At 40.2% G+C, this 18,020-nt stretch overlaps 1 protein-coding gene across 2 annotated transcripts in view; it reads right to left on the reverse strand.

Moving 5' to 3' along the window:
* tmem132e (transmembrane protein 132E) overlaps positions 1–18,020 on the reverse strand; it is a 346,965-nt gene that overhangs the window by 55,687 nt on the left and 273,258 nt on the right. For both annotated transcript variants that reach the window (XM_032533311.1, XM_032533312.1), the window contains exon 3: positions 3,621–3,761. In XM_032533311.1, coding sequence (XP_032389202.1) covers positions 3,621–3,761 — 141 coding nt within the window. The remainder of the gene's footprint in view (positions 1–3,620; positions 3,762–18,020) is intronic.

The following is an 18,020-nucleotide window of genomic DNA, read 5'->3' on the forward strand; positions in this document are numbered from 1 at the left end:
CCCCCCCCCCCCCTAAAAGACCCTTTCCGAGTCAGGCAAAAGCCTGGGTAAGAACCAATGAAATGTTTCTTATCGCCACTCCGCGTAGTCTACTCCTCCTGTGCATGAGCTTGAGCTCAATGTGCATTGTTGCCGCATTGCTAACAGTAGTCATGTTTGTTTTAAGGATTCAGTATTATAATATTTGCGCACTGGTGAATGAGACATGAAGTAAAATTGCAGTCACGATGCTCATGCTCTTCTGTGTGTGGGGCGGAGCACCAAGGGGAGGGGGAGGGGTTAGATGGAGCCCCCGAGGAGATGAAACTTTCAAATCTTGCTAGCTTTTCAACATTACCAACCCTGCTTTAAAAGCAAAAGTTTCAATTATTGGTTATTACTCTTGTCCCGACTGTGACAATGGTAATGCCACAGCCATTTCAAGAACATTATTCATTTGGAATCCATTGACCGTGATCAATAATGCATTGGTTCATGTGGCGTTATCAACGAGCTGCTGGTAGAATGAGACTGTTCCAGATGGAGGGTTGCAGAAAAATAAATACGTTGAATAATTCCAACACTGACTAAAGAGTGATGTGATGAAGAGAAACTCCAAGATAAGAAGAGAATAATAAAGAGAGGAGAGTGATGAAGAGATCACCCTGAAGGGAAAACATTGTCACCCCATTTCCTCAACTTCAAGTAATTTGGAGCAAGCAAAACCAGATGTTCAAACAGAAATGGTACTAAGATGTATTCACCAGTGAGATGCAAAATGATGCTTGTGTATGTGTAATTTGTCTTTTTGTGGGGGAGAAGTGAGTATGTGTGTGTGTGTGTGTGTGTGGGGGGGGGGGGGGGGGGGGGGGGCGTGGGGCTTTAAATAGTGAGCAGTTACTTCTTTGCTTCTTAAATCTTGTATAAAAAAAACATATGAATGAAAACATTTATTAAACTTAGAAAACATATTAGATCAGATCTGCTTATTAGGGAATTGAATTGGGTAATGAGGGGAAGAACTGTCTTGAGAATGGATGTATTTTTGGGCTCATTACTGTAAAGTCTCGGAGTCTTATTAGGCTGTAGCACCTAGTTCAGTCCTGCAGTAAACGCTCGTCCACTCAAACAAGACAAAAGGGTTGGATATACTTTTTTTTTGTCGACAAAACAAAGAAGGTGCTGAAAGTATGATGACAATAACTATCCACAAGAACACATGAATTGCAGGTCTGTATTTGTCAGATTAGTTTTGAAGAATTAAAGAAGCAACCTTGTTTGATTAAATTTGTAGGAAGTACATTTATTTGTAATAGTCTGAAATACTGTATATGCCAAACACTATATTCTCAGCCACACAGACATTTAGCAGAGGCTTTTGTTATGCATAGGAAAGCATAAACTATTGTTCTAACACTGCCCACAGGCAACAAGTCCTCGTTAAACTAAATAGGTTATGTGTTACTGCCGCCAAAAATAACTCTTGCCTTTTCCAAAAAAGACTCGTATGAGGATTTTCTGCTCCCCCGCCCCTATGGTTAAAATCTGGTGAAAACCACTATGTGTAGGATTGCAACATTTCCTGCTTTGGCGCCTCATAATAGTGTCAGAATAAACACTGTGGCAGAATGCAATGCAATGCATGAAAAGAAACATCTGGAGCGCCCAGATTTTCACTAGCACTTATTTCTCTACAAACACCAACATATAATTACATACATTACATTAATCATATAGAAATCTACACAGTGCAACTTTAACTTTAAGCATCTCATACTACAGTAGGTCAGGAAAAGAAATCAGCCTCACCCTCATCTTGTTATTTATCTGGTGAAGTCAGTTCCCACAGCAAAGAATAGCATTGCGTATGTTTCCACACATCACAAATTACTTGGTTGATATTTTGTTGGAATTCATTACTTTAACCTTAAAATTCTGCTCCATCATACGAATAAAGACTTTGTGCAGACCTTCAAACAACCTTAAATACAAGTACCAATTCCTTTATGTAAATACCGTACCAATTCCTTACATTTCTTTATTTCTTGTATTTCTACTCTATTTATAATATTTGTGCAACTACAACACAGAGTTTCCCTTCGGGGATCAATAAAGTATTTCTGATTCTGATTCTGATTCCAAACCGAGTTTACAACTTAACATTTCCAAAAGAAAATCTTCAGAGACATGAGTTCTTTTTATATATTTATATATATATATATATATAAAACGCTTTGATATAATGATAATATATAACTCATGTTCAATCAATTTGATGGTAATAAAGAATCAAAACATTAATTCTTCCGTGACTTTATGACTTCAGATGCATATTGTTTGTCTGTTTGGCTTTAGGTGGCCACAGAATTTACTGGGTTTTTGACAAAATCCAGTATGACACATCTCTCTTTCCATGCTTGACCCCCTACTGAACATATCACACATGGTGACAGAGTGGCAAAAATTACATGACATGGGTCACTAAATATAGCAAGAAAGGCTGCCATGAAGGCGCTAAGAAGTAAACCAGAGAGGAAAGGTGGATTTCTTTTTCAGGTAAGGCCACTCGGTTCTCGCTCTTCCAATATCTGGGCCGGCAGTTGCTAACGTCTCCAAGGCTTGGTGATCCCCAGCCTTACTCCCAGTGCTTTAATTCTTAATGAATTAAATGCATCACGTATTGTGATTTAGTATTGTACAATTTAGGTTGCTTTTCCTCAGTGGGATTAGTTTAAAGGCAGGCCAAGCTGCACCATTTTAGTCCATAAAAACTGTAGAAAAAGACTATGGAAAGAAATGTTGCTGTAATGTTGAACTTTTAAAACATAACTTTTCACTTTCCAATTCACCTCTATTGTATCGGAGTAGAGGCATATATCCAAAATCAAAAAGATCCCTGGCTTCATACCACTTTTTTGTTCATGTTTGTGTTTTGTAATTTTGGGGTAAATTGACCCTTTAAGCTGACTCTACATGTCCATGCTGCTCTTTACTGGTCAAATCACTTAGGCTGTATTCTTTAACAAATTCATTACTGGCTGTACAACATGTAGACTTCTTAAGCCTGCAAATCACTTAGCAACTCCAGTTTTACCATTACCATAAAGTTGCATTTACCATAGAATCTGCCCAGACAGAGTCCATTACAGTCCCGTCAGACTCTACAGGACTGTGATTAGGTGTTTTTACTCCTTGATGAACTTTGCATAATTACTGCTCTTAGACAAGATCTCATCTCAAAGGTATTTTAATGCCCGCAGTCAAAACCACCAACCTCAACACTCTACATAGACTGAATTAACAGCAGATGTAATTAGACTAAGCAGATAACATCTCCACTCATTTAACTTTGTGCTACACAGCGGAGGCTGTTTTATTCACTGGTGTGGGTCAAAGTTGTATTTTATCTTTTGTGGCTCCTGGGGCATTTGCGAAGTATGGTGTATGCTTTTATAAGATGCCTTTGATCAAAGAGTGAACTATGACTGTTACACGCAAGGAAAGCTTTTTGGAGAACTTTTGTCCAGTGTTAAGGAAGACAGATATCATTGTCTTTGTGTGGCAGCAGCAGGACAGGAATCAACAGCTGCAGAAGTTGGTTAGAGAGAAACAGTTGTTTAAGCACAGGGATGTTGACTTACCCCTGTTTGACTGCTTTGTTCTTGTTCACATCGATGGTGGTAATGGAGTGCTTGGCGCCGGACTGCACTTCCCAGTCCACCTTCCACTGGGGGTTCTTTGACTTGGTCTCGAGCAGGTTCACCCCTTTCTTTGCTTTGACCCTGCAGGAAATAGCAAGGGAAAAAGAATGGGACAGGTCAATTTTATTAGAGGGGATGATTTATGTGCAGGGTCAGAGGTGAGCGCCCTCTCTGTGAAGCAGTCCTTCTACTTGTATTAAGTCATGGCAAAAGCAATTCCACAGATGAATCAATAACAGAGATGGATGAATATGACATATTATATGATATATGAGCCAGAAGGCTAGGACTACTTCAGGTCAGTGTTTACTAACATTTCCTATAAAATCTAATATATGGGGCTTCATACTGCACCCACTGGGCATTTATCCAGTTATATTAACCACTGACATCTGAAAGCTTCCAAATTTAGTTCTCATGCTTTTTGAAAAAATGTACTAACTAATGAGGCAGTTGAACAGATTAAATAATGTTGGATTTCCCAAAAACACAATCCAAAAGAAACAATATCAGGATACTTGATTGATTGTGAAGTGAAATCCTCCTTTTACAACCCTCAGCTCATCAGGGAGAACATACTACACTGAGCTGGTAGGAATTCACATTTTGTGCTCAAGGACACTTCAGCAGGGAGGATGGTTGAACCTGGAAACCACTCATATTCCCTGTAGTCTCTTAATATTTCAGATGTTCACATGAAATATCCCGGAAATACACTGCATGGAACAGGAGTGGTGCAATGTATGCATGTTTTTATAAATCAGAAATACTTTATTGATCCCCGAAGGGAAATTCTGTAATGTATTTATTTTATTTCACCCATTTTCCCATGAATAAATATACATGATCAACATGTAGATGCACAACACATCACTTGATACATATGGAAGAAATACCTCCCAATGTAAATACAAATCAAATTCTTCTCTGGCATAAATAAACCATAAATAATAACATTGAACCTTACATATATATATATGTGTGTAATCTTTCAAACATTTAAACAGTTGGGGCGGGTCTTGATCCGTTTTGAAGAAGTCTCATACACTTTATCAAATTACAGCTAAGCAGTACACTGGTTTAACAGTTTGAGCTGAGTTTTGTGAGCCTGGTGCATTTTTGGATACACAGAAACAATCAGTACCTATGTAGTGTAACTACATTTAAGCATGAAGCTTCTATATTATTTAGCATCTTAAACCCGCCCCATATTAGATAAACGACTGTGGCCCCAGGGACCTGGTCTGAACGTGATGGGGGCCAGACATATCTGACAGAGCAAAAACAAGAGCTGGCAATTTGGTCTGGTTTCCAGGCTACCTAAAACTAATAACTACGCACAAAAATTAAGGACATTTGTGTTTGGTAGATTATTGCTTTGTTGTAACAATGCTTCTTGGCAAGACATCTTATACCATTGGAAAGCCTGATTATTTCCCTCTTAAATGGTGCCACATTTGTAAGGAACATGCATTTGAGGGCTGAGCAGCAGAGCTGAGTAAGTGGGTGTGCCCATGAAAAATTTGCCAAATCTTCTCCGACAATGCCCAACAACTTTTCTTTGTTGACTCCTGTTTGGTGGATTGAGTGACTGAAGTCTGAAGTAACAAGACATATTGGCAATTTCACAATTTTTTCATTTAACAAACAGGAGCGTGTGGAAGGACCATACACTGCCAAAACAAACTGGCACCTCCTCCTCTTGCTGGTCACCAGTCTGGTCACACACTGCTTGGGATGAAATCCCGTTCTTCAACCAGCATTTGTCACAAGTCAGCCAACGTAGTGGGGTTGGTCACCCTGGCACAAACAGCACGCCCAAGCTGATTCCACAAGTGGGTTGAGGTCAGGACTTCTGGCAGGGCATTCCATCCTCTCCACTCCCAAATTCTGGATGTAGTCTCTGATAAACCCCTCCCTGTGGGGACGTGCGTTGTCATATTGAAGGATAGCTTGATCCCAGACTGTGGAGATATGGGATTGCCACTGGTTGCAGAATTTTGTCTGGATATCTCTCTGCATTGAGATTTCCTTAAATGATGACAAGCCTCATTTTTCTGGTTAGAGAGATAATGCTCTATCAATGGAGCAATCAGCAAAGCATTCTACATGTCTCCTTCACAATTTGACCCCACGATCCAAGTGCTGTAGGCAGAATCTGGACTCATTGCAGAACATAATGTTCCTCCACATGTTTAGGTTCCAGTACCCCTGTTGCCGACACCAGCACAAAAGGGCCTGACGGTGGAGGGCAGTTATAGCAGGCCTTCTGTCACCCCTTTGAGACCAGAGATTGGCTGAGTCCAGTCTGTTCTAATTGTCTGGGCAGTGAGCCGTCGGCCACATCATCCTGCAGACCCTGACTGCAAATCTGTAGAAGATTGTGTAAGTGATGACAGGATGAGGAAGCGGTCTTCTTGGGACAATTTAGCAAATTTTTCATGGGCGCCACCCACATACTCAGCTCTGCTGCTCATCTCACAAATGCATGTTCCTTACAAATGTGGCACAATTTAAAAAGGATATAATCAGGCTTTCCAGTGGTATAAGATGAATTAACTTCTGTGTGTAGTTTAGAAGTAAGATCATTTGTGAGGTTTGTTCAATCTGCTAAAGTGTATCCAGACGACAGTGCTGGTTTCCACCTTAAACCAAGAGGCTGTTCAAATCAGTGAAGAATACATTTTAATTTTCTGTCAGCTCGGTAACAAACCAGTTCTGGCAGCTGTCCTTTGTGACTTTACCTTGACGTGCAATTTAGGTGTCCACTGACAGAATACTAAATAGCAGAGAGGAAAAACCAAAGCATTCTCTTCCCAGTTATTATTGTGATTCTGTTTTTTTGACAGAGCCACCCTTATCTCCTGCACTGAAGCATGATGGAGACAAACAGCCCATCCACAGACATTCAGAACCAATCAAGATTATTGATCTGATGGTCTCATTTTCATGAAATACAAGACAGAGATGAATTATTAACATGTTTGGCTTTTGTTTGTCTGCCTTCAAGACTATTCATTAATAAACACAGCGGTAGCTAAGTTAAGCTTAGCTTCAAGATTGTGGCCACAGACATGAGGAAAATATTTTAAATTCTGTATTTAACACTAAATGACAAAAATATTAGTATTGGGATATGATAAGTAGACAAGTGTTCTCCAGGAGGCTGTCACGTTGCTTGTGAAAGAATGAGTGCCAATTTCTGCTTCACTTTTCTCTTCCCGCCACAACATCACTGCATCTCCACTCTGAACAACAACAGCTTCCTCTGGACAAACTCACCGAAAGCATCGCCTAAATCAAATTCTTCTCTCAAGTGTGTCATTAACATACGGCTGAAAGTTTGAGGCCCCTGCGACATCTCCCAGATCGTTCCATTTATTTCTCTGGCAGATAAAAATTCTGAAGCCCCGCTGAGGTGTTTCCATTTGCTACGCTAACCTGCGCTCAGTGCATCGACCACTCATCCATGATTTGTGAAAGCAATTGACTTTCAGCTGAAACCGTCTCCCTTTCTTCATCCAGAATAAGCACACAGCTCAAACACAATCCGTGTTTTAACATAATCACCATCATTCTCAGTTTGCTGAGTTCAAAGTGATTAACAATTTAAAATAAGTTTAAATTTGTCTTCTTTCATCAGTTGAACCTACTGTATACAAAGCTCGTGAAATTGAAGTCTACCAAACGACAGAATGTATGAACGTGACCTGAGAGAATTAGGATTCATGGCCATGTGGAACCAACTTAACCTATAAATGTTGAACTTTGTAACAGCTTTGCATTTGCATTTGCGGTCCTAAACGTGCCATGTCTGGTACAAATCATCCCATCACAAATCTTGTGTTTTACTTTTTGTCTGACATAAACAGGTTGCTGTTTCTAAAACATTGTTTCTTGTTATTGCATCGCTTATTGTTTTCTTTCATCAAATCCCGCACATCAGAGAAAATACAGTAATTATCTGATACAGCAGCGTCAAGGGGAGATGAAACAGAAAAATGTAATGTTTAAGAAATCACCCTGATCAAGCGTGTTGCCTTTGATGTGAGTTGAAAAGGGGAAAACGTAATACCCTCAGACTCTCACTAAATGAGGTGACCCAGTTCCTACTTGATCACTGTATCTTGAAAAAAAAAATACTGATCTAAGAGATGATCATTACACATTATTGTTGAGCACAACCATTCTCAGTGCATTTCCTGGTAAGGGTGCAACCCTGGTGAGTAATACTTGTATTTATATTCATTACCTACACTCACCAGCAGATTATAAAAGCCACTACATATTCATCATAATCTTCTGCATACTGCACAGAACCAATGCTTTTAATCAGATGGCCCTTTTCACAGACTCTGGTTCATTTTTGCACCACAAATGAGAGGGGATGAATCATTACCCATGGGAGCGCCACATGAATCGGGCTCCCATTGAACAGCGTTAATGCTGATTAATGAAAGAGCATTGCAAATGGGAAAGCTGTGCGGCAGTAACCTGCAAATAATACACACCCAAATTCTCCGAATCTCTGTTGTTGCTACACAGGAAAAGTGGAGAGGCAGTGTGAGCCACTTTAGCTAAGACAGAGCTATTACTTACTCATTCCACACAGATGCCTTCTGCCATGGCAACATCTATTAGACTCGAAGTTGGCTGACAGACTGCTAAACAGAAGAGCTTTTGGTCAATACATTTCATGCCAGATTTCTGATCTGCCCGTTTCTGAGCTCCCTGGGGTCCTGGTAAAACAGGAACTGTCCCACAGAATGAAATGACCACAGCACAGTGTGATCAATCGGGTATTAATTGCAAAAGTATGCCATCAGATTAATTTAGTGTAAAGTAGTCTATTATCAATACCTATTTTTCAGCCAGTGCAGAGTTTTGGTAGAAAGACTTATCACATGCTGGAGCTGTAAGACACTTTTAAACATCTGTCCAATAAATGCATTGTAACTGCCTAGGACACACTCAAGAAAACTTCAAAGAATCCTTCTCTTCATTTTTTGTATGGTTTTCACTCCAATTAAAGCATACTTGTCTCTTCTGTGCAGCTTGTTGTGTCTCCATGGTGTGCTTGTACTCAAGAATTTGGATTGCTCTCCATTGGGCACAGAGGCCCATGTCCTCATGACCCACTTATGACATTTGCTGCCAGAAATCATGGCAACTACCATGCTACACATTGTAATTTAATCTAACCGTCTGCTTTTAATAAATAAAATATGCAAACCAGGATAAAATCAAATAATAGCTCCCAAGTCTTTAATTTGCTTCTTAATGGCCCTTTAAAAGAGTATTTATTGAACACATTTGAAAAGATCGTCCCCACAGGCAGAGCAGTCACTAAACTGGAATATTTCCACGACATAATGAGGCTGACAAAAAAATGTGTTTCTAGACTTAAATTGCTTGAAATCTCGACAATGAAATACATTTTTGATAGTCTAGACTACAAATGCGTATTGTATAGTATCAATCTGAATATGTATTAAAAATGGGCCATTTAACAAGCTCAGGGTAGAAGTCAGGGTACAGTGGCTGGGATGGGCCAATTCAAAAAGCAAACATGGTAAAACTGCTGCTTTTCTTGGAGAATTGATTGAATGGATGCTGGGATATAGGTCAGTGCTGTGTGGGTGTGAACTACACAGGAGCCAGGAGGGGGATCCTCTTAATAAGCCATGAGTTCCCCTGAAAACATATGTGTGTTGGAAATCCTGGGGGGGTCTCTAAAATATTGACAATATGCTGTGTTTGCAATGCTTTTCTTTTTTTCTGTATCTTCATTATCATGGATCATGCGTAAAATTAGGCTATACATGATATATAATTTATGCATATGGGGGATACATCACTAATATGATCACTAATTCACTTTAATAAAGATCCCCCCCGTATGCTGTATCCTGACACCTATAATACACATTGTCGATGGATGAAGCAAGCTCACGCGTCTCCAGTGTGAAGCAGGCTTTAATGATGTCACAGGACCGACTTGAAGAGTCTAAAAAGATGTCCACTGTTTATTAATTCATTCAATCAATCAATCAATCAATCAATCAATTTTCTTTGTCACATGAAATCGTAGGAGATGCAATTCCAGTGAAATGTAATCTCATCAACTCCTTCAACTTGTGCATGATTCATTCAGTGGGTGTGGAAGAGGGAGGGGCAGTCTCCTCATTTAAGATCCTAGTGGGCCCGAGGGTAGAAGCCCCTTCTGATCTGCCCCGTACAGGCCTGATGTATCCGGTTCCTTCTTGAACAACCCCTTGTGCCCAGCGTTATGTTGTAAAACTTGTTTCCCTTTGGACAAGAGTGCATTAACTTAAATACAGTTTTAGATTAGGGTATTTAGCGAGGGTCTGAGGCAATGTGAGGGGATCACGCTAACCACGTGAAATTACTGAAGTTTTGATTTTCTTGTTTATCATTCGTCTAACCGGATAGGTTTCTTTGATCACATCACATCAGTGAAGATGATTATACGATATAATATTACACTCTAAACATACATTTTAATTTCTAAAAAGTAACCTGTTGTCTGACTTGGAGTCTTTGTCTCACATTGCCAGACCTATCTCCGCAGCGCTGCAGAGGAAGGTCTGGCAACAGGAGCATATACTCCTGGATAGGAGAAAGAACAGTCAAGGGTTGTTTGCATTTCTTTTAACCAATCACACTCGTCGTGGGCGGTGCTAAACTCCGTACGCAGCGAGCGTGGCTCTGCAAAATGGTCTCAGGAAGGATCGGGTTTAGGTGGAACATTTGCACAAACGAAGTTAGTTGTAACATGAGCTATACAAATGATCTGGATACATGGTTCAAACTTCATTTGTAAACCAGTGTATCGTTGTGTATTTTTGTACGTAGCAAATCCCCACAAATAGGTCTGAAAGCGTACCAGTTAGAGAGTAAATGCCGTAGACATGTAATTCTTTACAATCATACCAGGCCTGCCTTGTTGCCATTTTCAGTGTGTAACGTTGCTCGGAGGTTCCGGTCAAGGTTCCTCGATGCAACTAGTGTTTAAAGTAAACAAAAAGATAGCAGAAAGTGAGGGGCATCTGGCGGAAATTCTGTCCGTGTTGTCGTAGATCCAGACTAAAGTAAAATTTGTAATTAACACAGCTGATTAGACCATTTTCTAACATGGACTGCCAGCCCAGTGTCATTGAAGTTTGTGGAATGGTCACGTTATTTAATCTATTGATTTGTGTACAGGTCACCTTACTGTCGTTATTTTTGGCCACAATGGTTAATGGTTATTTAATGGTTAATGGTTATTTTTGTGTGTTTTTTTTCAGTGTGTGGCATTTAATTTTTCCCGCTGACCGTGGATCATGTCCCCCTTGATCATGAGTTGTTGTCACCGTCCCGCATGTGGCGTTTCATTTCCCCGTTGTTGCGACCCCCAGAGCACCCCAGTGTCATGCAAGTTCACGTGTGCAAGTCATGTTCGAAAATCGTGACATGCACACGTAATAAACGAGAAAATCATGACACGTACACAAATTAAAAAATCCAATTCAAAATCAATCCCAAAAAAAAGCTGCTGGGTCTTTCTAAGAAAAAACACAATTAATGCAGTAATTCATGTGAATAATTTGCAAAATGGCACACAGAGAGAGAAAGAGCTCTTTTTTTCCTGGCACTGTATTGGTTTTCTCGCAATAGTCGGCAACTCTCGAGTGTCAACCACGGCCTCGCCCTTGGAGCATAAGCAGCAATCTCATCAATCGTCTCAAACACTTTGATATCTATAATGTTTATCTTCACAAGTAAACAGCTCTGAGGTTTTCTCGACAGCAGCACAGAAACATGCAGCTGAAAAGACAGGAGAGTGAACCTGACGGGAGGGTGAACCTGCCAGGAACAGACTTTTTTTAATGGAAGGCTCCAAAAATTTGAATATGAGAAGCTGGGGAAATATCACATGTACACAGATTACAAATTTGAACCTGCAGCTGCTTGTTTGCACATGCTGAAACTGATTTGTATCTTGTAGGTGAAAATGAGCAATGCAGCACAGTGATATGTTAAATGCCATAGTAGGCAACAGCACATTACTAGTTATTAACACCCCACATTTCTTACAAAACAACCAGACTAAGTACCAACCATAACTGCTTGAATTTAAAGTAACATCAGCAGCACTTCCAGCTTCCAGTGCTCTGTAATTAATACAAACAATAAAGTCACATTCTAACAGAAGAGATGAGTAAGCCAGATAATTATTGCAGAGATCCACAAAAAACATCTAATGCTGAGGTAAGACATTACCATGCTAAACATTGCAATTTTAAAACTTTTCTTTTTTTCTTTTTATCTGGAGACTGATGCTTTCTACCCTCAAGGTTGGAAGTTTTCATGACGCTAGTTGCTCCTGGATAACTCTTTTCTCCATTTCTGAGCATTTGAAAATGCTAGCAGGTACGCTTTGAGTTTATGTTCAAAAACAAGACAATGAAACAGAGTTTTGAAGGGTGAGGCTGACGTTATTCTACATTTTTTACATTGGCTCCTTAAAAAAAGAAAAAAAAGGCCACAAATACATGTTTTATTTTCTAAAAAGTCTCAATAATTTCTTAAAACAGCTGGGCACTATAAGTTTTGATAAACATTACTCAAACTGGAAATAGAGACTTTGTTGGGGACTGTTTTCAGACACAGATTGATTAACATGTGATACTCTATTGAGTTTGATTTTCAGCAGCAGGGCAATGTATGTGTGGGAGTGCCTCAAAAATGAACTACAATACCCATGTTTATTGTAATGAAGGACCATGTCACCCAACTCACCATGTAATGAGTGGCTCATTTTGTGCTTTGAACAGGTTTTGAACAACACTGGAGTGCTATGGCACTGAGGAAAAACAGCTATTGGCATTGGCTACGCTAGCAATACTTGTTTGCAGGACCAATTAATTGATGCTTCTGAAATAACATTCACCAGTATTATCTTTTCAGAACTAGAAATCTGAGCATCTGATGAAGTAATCTTAGAATCACTGGCATTGATCAATAAACCCCATAAAAGCTAGACCGGCAGATACTGTATAACCATAAGCTGGTAAAAGATGTTCTACTGCCCTTCCCCTTGGTTAAGGAAGTATTTAACAACTGGTGTTAAGGCTTGCTTAAAGTGAGTCTTCAAAAGGCCGTAGCGAGCCGTAGGGAGCCGTAGGGAGCGCAGAAGCAGAAAATTAAGTAAATTGTGACACTACATGCCTGAACACGGGAATTCTCTTTTTTGTTGTTTCACCACATTCAAAGGCTGCCCACACGTGTGACAGAAATGCACTGGGGGAGGACTTTTTTTTTCTGTCTTCGCCTTTGAACTACAGAGATGCTCCCACTGCTCACACCTTATAAAGCTCAGGCCTTCTTACTCTAAGGACCGAGTCCTCATGATGAATAGCTGCAGTATCTCTTAAAGTAGGTCTTAGTTCACAGTTATCCCCTCCCTACCTCTCTATGTACCAAAAAAGACACAAATAAAAATAAATCATTGTTGATGTGCGATATGGTCATTTCTTGAATATAAAAAAAATAATAAGTCCGGGGATTTTTGTTATCAGTTACTGAGAGTGTTTTTCTCAGAAAAAGAAAAAAAGAATTCCAAAGTTGGTGTGCAGAAAACAGTGCAAACTCCATCTTTTCCAACTCTCTCTCACTTTCTCAGTAGCTTTGTAAATAAATAACTATACAACAATATATAGTAAGTACCAAACGTAAAAGCAGTGTTTTTTAACCCTAATGCTTTCATCATACCAAATTAAAAACAGAAAAATATTGATCTATCAAAAACACATTATGACACATCATGCCCGATGGGCAGTATTATTTTAGGTTTGCTATGTGGCTAATATTGCATACAATTTGGAACCAAAATAGAAAGGGAACTCTTAACAATGTGTTGCTGTGGTGCTGTGTTAACGGATAATGGCAATGTAATAAACCAAAATATCCACTAAAAAGGACTGCATCCCTGTCATAAATTAACACCACTGACGACATAAAGACATAACTTCAAGCTGTAAAATGTCAATTTTTTTCAGGATAAGAGAAAGTGCTTTTGTCATTGTTGCCAATTAATTAAGAACATTTTTACAGCGCTTATACATAAGAAACTAATGCCAGACACATTAAAAATGTCCTTCCCTTTGGTGTGAATATCAGATAATTACAACCCATCCCTTCCCTCACCATGGAAGGTCAAACTAGATCGAGGGCACTCCTACAAAAGTGATTTTGATGAGAACTCCATTTCTGCCGGGCCATTCCCTCAATTTTCATCTCTTTTCTGAAATACAACTCCCCTCTCTGATTTGTGCATTTCAGCAGGGCTTGACTACAATACCCTTGTGAAATTATCAAATGAACAACCAAGACCTTCGTCTCTGTCTGCCAGCCCCAGACAGATTGGACTCTGGTATTTGGCATTCACAAGTGGCATGTTATGCTGCCGAGTGGGACGTCGTAAACAAACATTTGATCACGGATGGCGGTGACAACAACCCACAGAACACTTGTAGTGTTACCACTGGTGAGCGAAGCCCTGACGGATGGAGCTGGGGTTTCTCGGTTGTCCCTTTAGTGATGCAGAGATGAAGGCAGAAAAGTAAATAAACAACTAAAATGTCAGCACTTGAATGTCTCAGAGGCATTAGCTGCACTACCTTTTTGCATTACAGCAGAAACGGGGCCTCGCCCCATCAGCTAAATTTGGCCAGCAAAGCCTTTTTTTTTCCTGTAGGCAGAAGCTCCATTAGCTCCTCTGAGGGGGCACTTTACAGACAACTTTGCCGCTTGTGCAACTGCAGACACAACAAATTCCATTCCATGAAGATATGTATAATTCAAAGTGCACATTTTTATTTGTCCTTGGCCAGTTGTGGAAATGGTGCTTTTATGTGTCCAATGACATGTGATTCAATCACATACTTCACTGTGCACAAAGTTTCAGCTTCAGCATGTCATGCTATGTTTAAAGGGGCCACTTTAAAAGCAGAAAAAGTTTGCTGTTGGTTTTCAGAGCTTCATTTAACCGTTCAAAACAAATTCTAAATCCTTTCTCAATCCAGCGTCAAAACAGGAAATAATTAAAATGACACCGTAAACGAGCTGTACCTGTAGTACATCAGTAGTACCTGACTAGCTAAACTCTTTTCCTTGTATTACTTCTTTCCAAAGGTGGAGAGGAGCCAGAGCTGCCCAAGAAAGACTGACAGTTTTATGTTTCCTGGTCTGCCAGTCATAGATTGTTGGTGTGTTTGTGTGTGTGTGTGTGTGTCCCTGTGTGTGGCTGAGGGTGGGGGGGTATGTCAATAATCTGGGGGATTGCAGACCCTCAAAGCAATATGCAAGATCCAGGCCCTTTCTTTATTTCCAGTGTATTTGGTAAGAAAAGAAAAAAAACTGTAGTAGTTTGAGTGAAAATAGTCACCATGGCGCAACAGAAAACTCCATAGTTCTGTATGGAAACCAAAGATGATCAAATGACAATGCCAAAATAAAGATACCGTAATAATAGCAATGTGTTGCGACATTTTGACAAGTTTGACACTTGACAGTGTTTGGAAATGCAGTGCAGAGACACTGCTGTAATGAGCGCTTAGCACAAACGACAGACATCGCAGCCACAGATGTTCACTTAGCAGAGTGATGCAAAAAAAAAAAAAACAATGCTCATTATGACAGTCAGAGAAACGAACGCCCATCTGATAAGTAAACGGAGCGGCCAGGCCATGCAAGAGGACCTGGCCAACGGGGACATTATCAGCAGACTCAGTAATACAGTCAGAAATGACTGTATTATCGAGTCTGACGAAATGAAAAAGGCAACAATGTGCCCCAAAGTATGGTCCAGTAGTCAGGATTTGGCCTAATCTGACAATTCACTGGAGGAGAAAAAAAGGAGTGGAAAGCAGGACAATCATTTAGTTATTTTGATGAGAGACTTTTCTGGAGCTGCATGGATAGATACATAGATAGAACTACTGATGTAATAATGCCACATTTAGACACTATTTCATAGTTATGCAGTGATGATAACAGACAGGAAAATTCAATGTTTTGAAAACAAAAGCTCAACATATATTTGCATCAGTGGGAAAGATCTATCTGTCACGAGTCGAGTGATGTCTGTTACTATGGAAAATATCGAGACAATATAATTACAGTGTACAGTAGAGGCTTTTAAGAAGCTCAGCATTTCTGACTTAAGGTATCTTCGAAGTTTAAATGTCAGTTGTGTTCCTACTTGCTTTGACTGGATTGTGGCTTCTTACTGTACTACAAAACTTAATTACAGGCCTTTAAACAAAGGCTGTTTGACTTGTGTAGCAAATGAAAAGGGTCTTGTGGTGGGTTTTAGCTTAAAGGGTAGTCACCACCAGCATGGGTATATGTGTGTATTTTACACAAGTTTTCCTCCAATAAACAAATGCTAATGGGATAGACAGGTAAAACCAGGACAAGACACAATGCCAAGACATTACACCACACGCTGCACCACCAACATACCTCAGCTAAAAATATTTTTTAATCCAACAGAAGACACAGACACATAAAATACAGAGAACATGTAGTTCTGCCTCAGAGACAGAGAAATGTGTTTGGAGTGATTACAACCTGCGTGATTCAGGATTTTTTCTTCGCTATTCAAGTGACCAAAATGGACTTTTATACATTTCCAACATATGGGTTGTTACGTGATGGAGCAGAACACCTGGAATTGCGTGACCTGCTGTATGTGACCTTATAACACAGCATTACCGTACTGCTACTAGGCAGCCATAATCCTGCTGCTTTTGGCCAACATGTTGCTTTGAGCTCTGTGTGATATCACCAATGTTCACGTTGTGACTAGATGTGACCTTGGCAGACACATTGTCTATAGTGCTCATGCTGTCTGGAAGTAAACATTAGTCTTAAACCATGTTTACCACATTTAATGCAATTGAGCTCCTATTGCATTATGAAGACATTTGCTATTTGCTTCTAGTTCCATCATAATGTTGTATGAACTTTCTGTCAGGGCTACGACTAACAATCATTTTCTTTATCAATGAATGTGCTGATTCTTCTTTTTGACCGGATTACTTTGCAGTGTGGGGCAGTAGATAACATCAGAGCAGATCTTCAAATTATCTACTGCAACATTGGAGCCGTTATGTTTAAATTGTAAAGCCATAAACACTCTGAGGGCTAATGAACTGATCACCAGACACCAACTTACTGCAGATCATCAACAATCAGTGAAATGTTGTCAAGAGGCATCAGTCATACAAATTGCATGAACCTCACCACATTCCCTACCTTCTGATGTGTAGACCAAAGTAAAAACAATTACATTTTGTTACCGCAAAAAAAATGTTTCACTTGCTGCACTTACACAAAATCTGACCTGGCCTTTCAGTGTTCCCATAACAAGGCAGTCCTGAAAGTGAACACCTTGAACACAAATCCTCACACATAACCTTAGCAGCATATGCTCCTTTTTTCCTCCTTTTGTGTGTCTCTCCCTCTCAGTCACAGACAGACAGACAGACAGACAAACACACACACACGCACGCACGCACGCACGCACGCACGCACGCACACACACACAGGACGCACATGCAGCAGCATGGCGGCAACAGAATTAGAGGCGTCCTTTGGGAGGACAATTATTCTAAGTAGTTTTCCCATTAACTAAAGCCATGGGCAGAAGACCCTTGGGTGAGCCAGAACCTTTCTGAGGAGGCAATCGGGGAAGTAGCCACTGTCCAATTTATTTGATAAGGCGAGTAGAGCTCAGACCTGCCAACAGATGCAGAGGGGAAGAAAATTGGGGCTGTATTGCAACCAAGCTGCTGACATTTTCGGAGTTCAAATCTATCTATGCAAGCATAGTGATTATAGTAATATTTCAGCCAGGGTTCAAGGTTGATATTCAAAGTTCAGGGTGCAATGGACGACGGTTAGCTAGTACACTGCATCGACTAAGTGATCAAGCAAAAGTATGTACTAGTCATTGGAGCATGAGATAGCATGGCTGCTGTTTGTGAGGAGAAGTGATTACAGTATGGTGAAAGTTGGCAACTGAGCTTCCCTTCAAGGTACCGACAAAAGGAGATTAAATTCAAAGATCTTTTCAAGCAGGGGGTAGCGTCAGCGCTGCTGATGTTCTCAACTTTTCCCCGGAGGAACTTCTATTTCAAATTGGACAGCTTCGAGTAAAACTAGCTCCCTCTGGGGATCCTCACCCACACAGAAGCCAGTGTAAAAGAAATGCTATCCCTCACTGGGGAAACACACACACACACACACACACACACACACACACACACA

Source organism: Etheostoma spectabile, chromosome 13, assembly GCF_008692095.1.
Source record: "Etheostoma spectabile isolate EspeVRDwgs_2016 chromosome 13, UIUC_Espe_1.0, whole genome shotgun sequence".
Taxonomy (NCBI): Eukaryota; Metazoa; Chordata; class Actinopteri; order Perciformes; family Percidae; genus Etheostoma; species Etheostoma spectabile.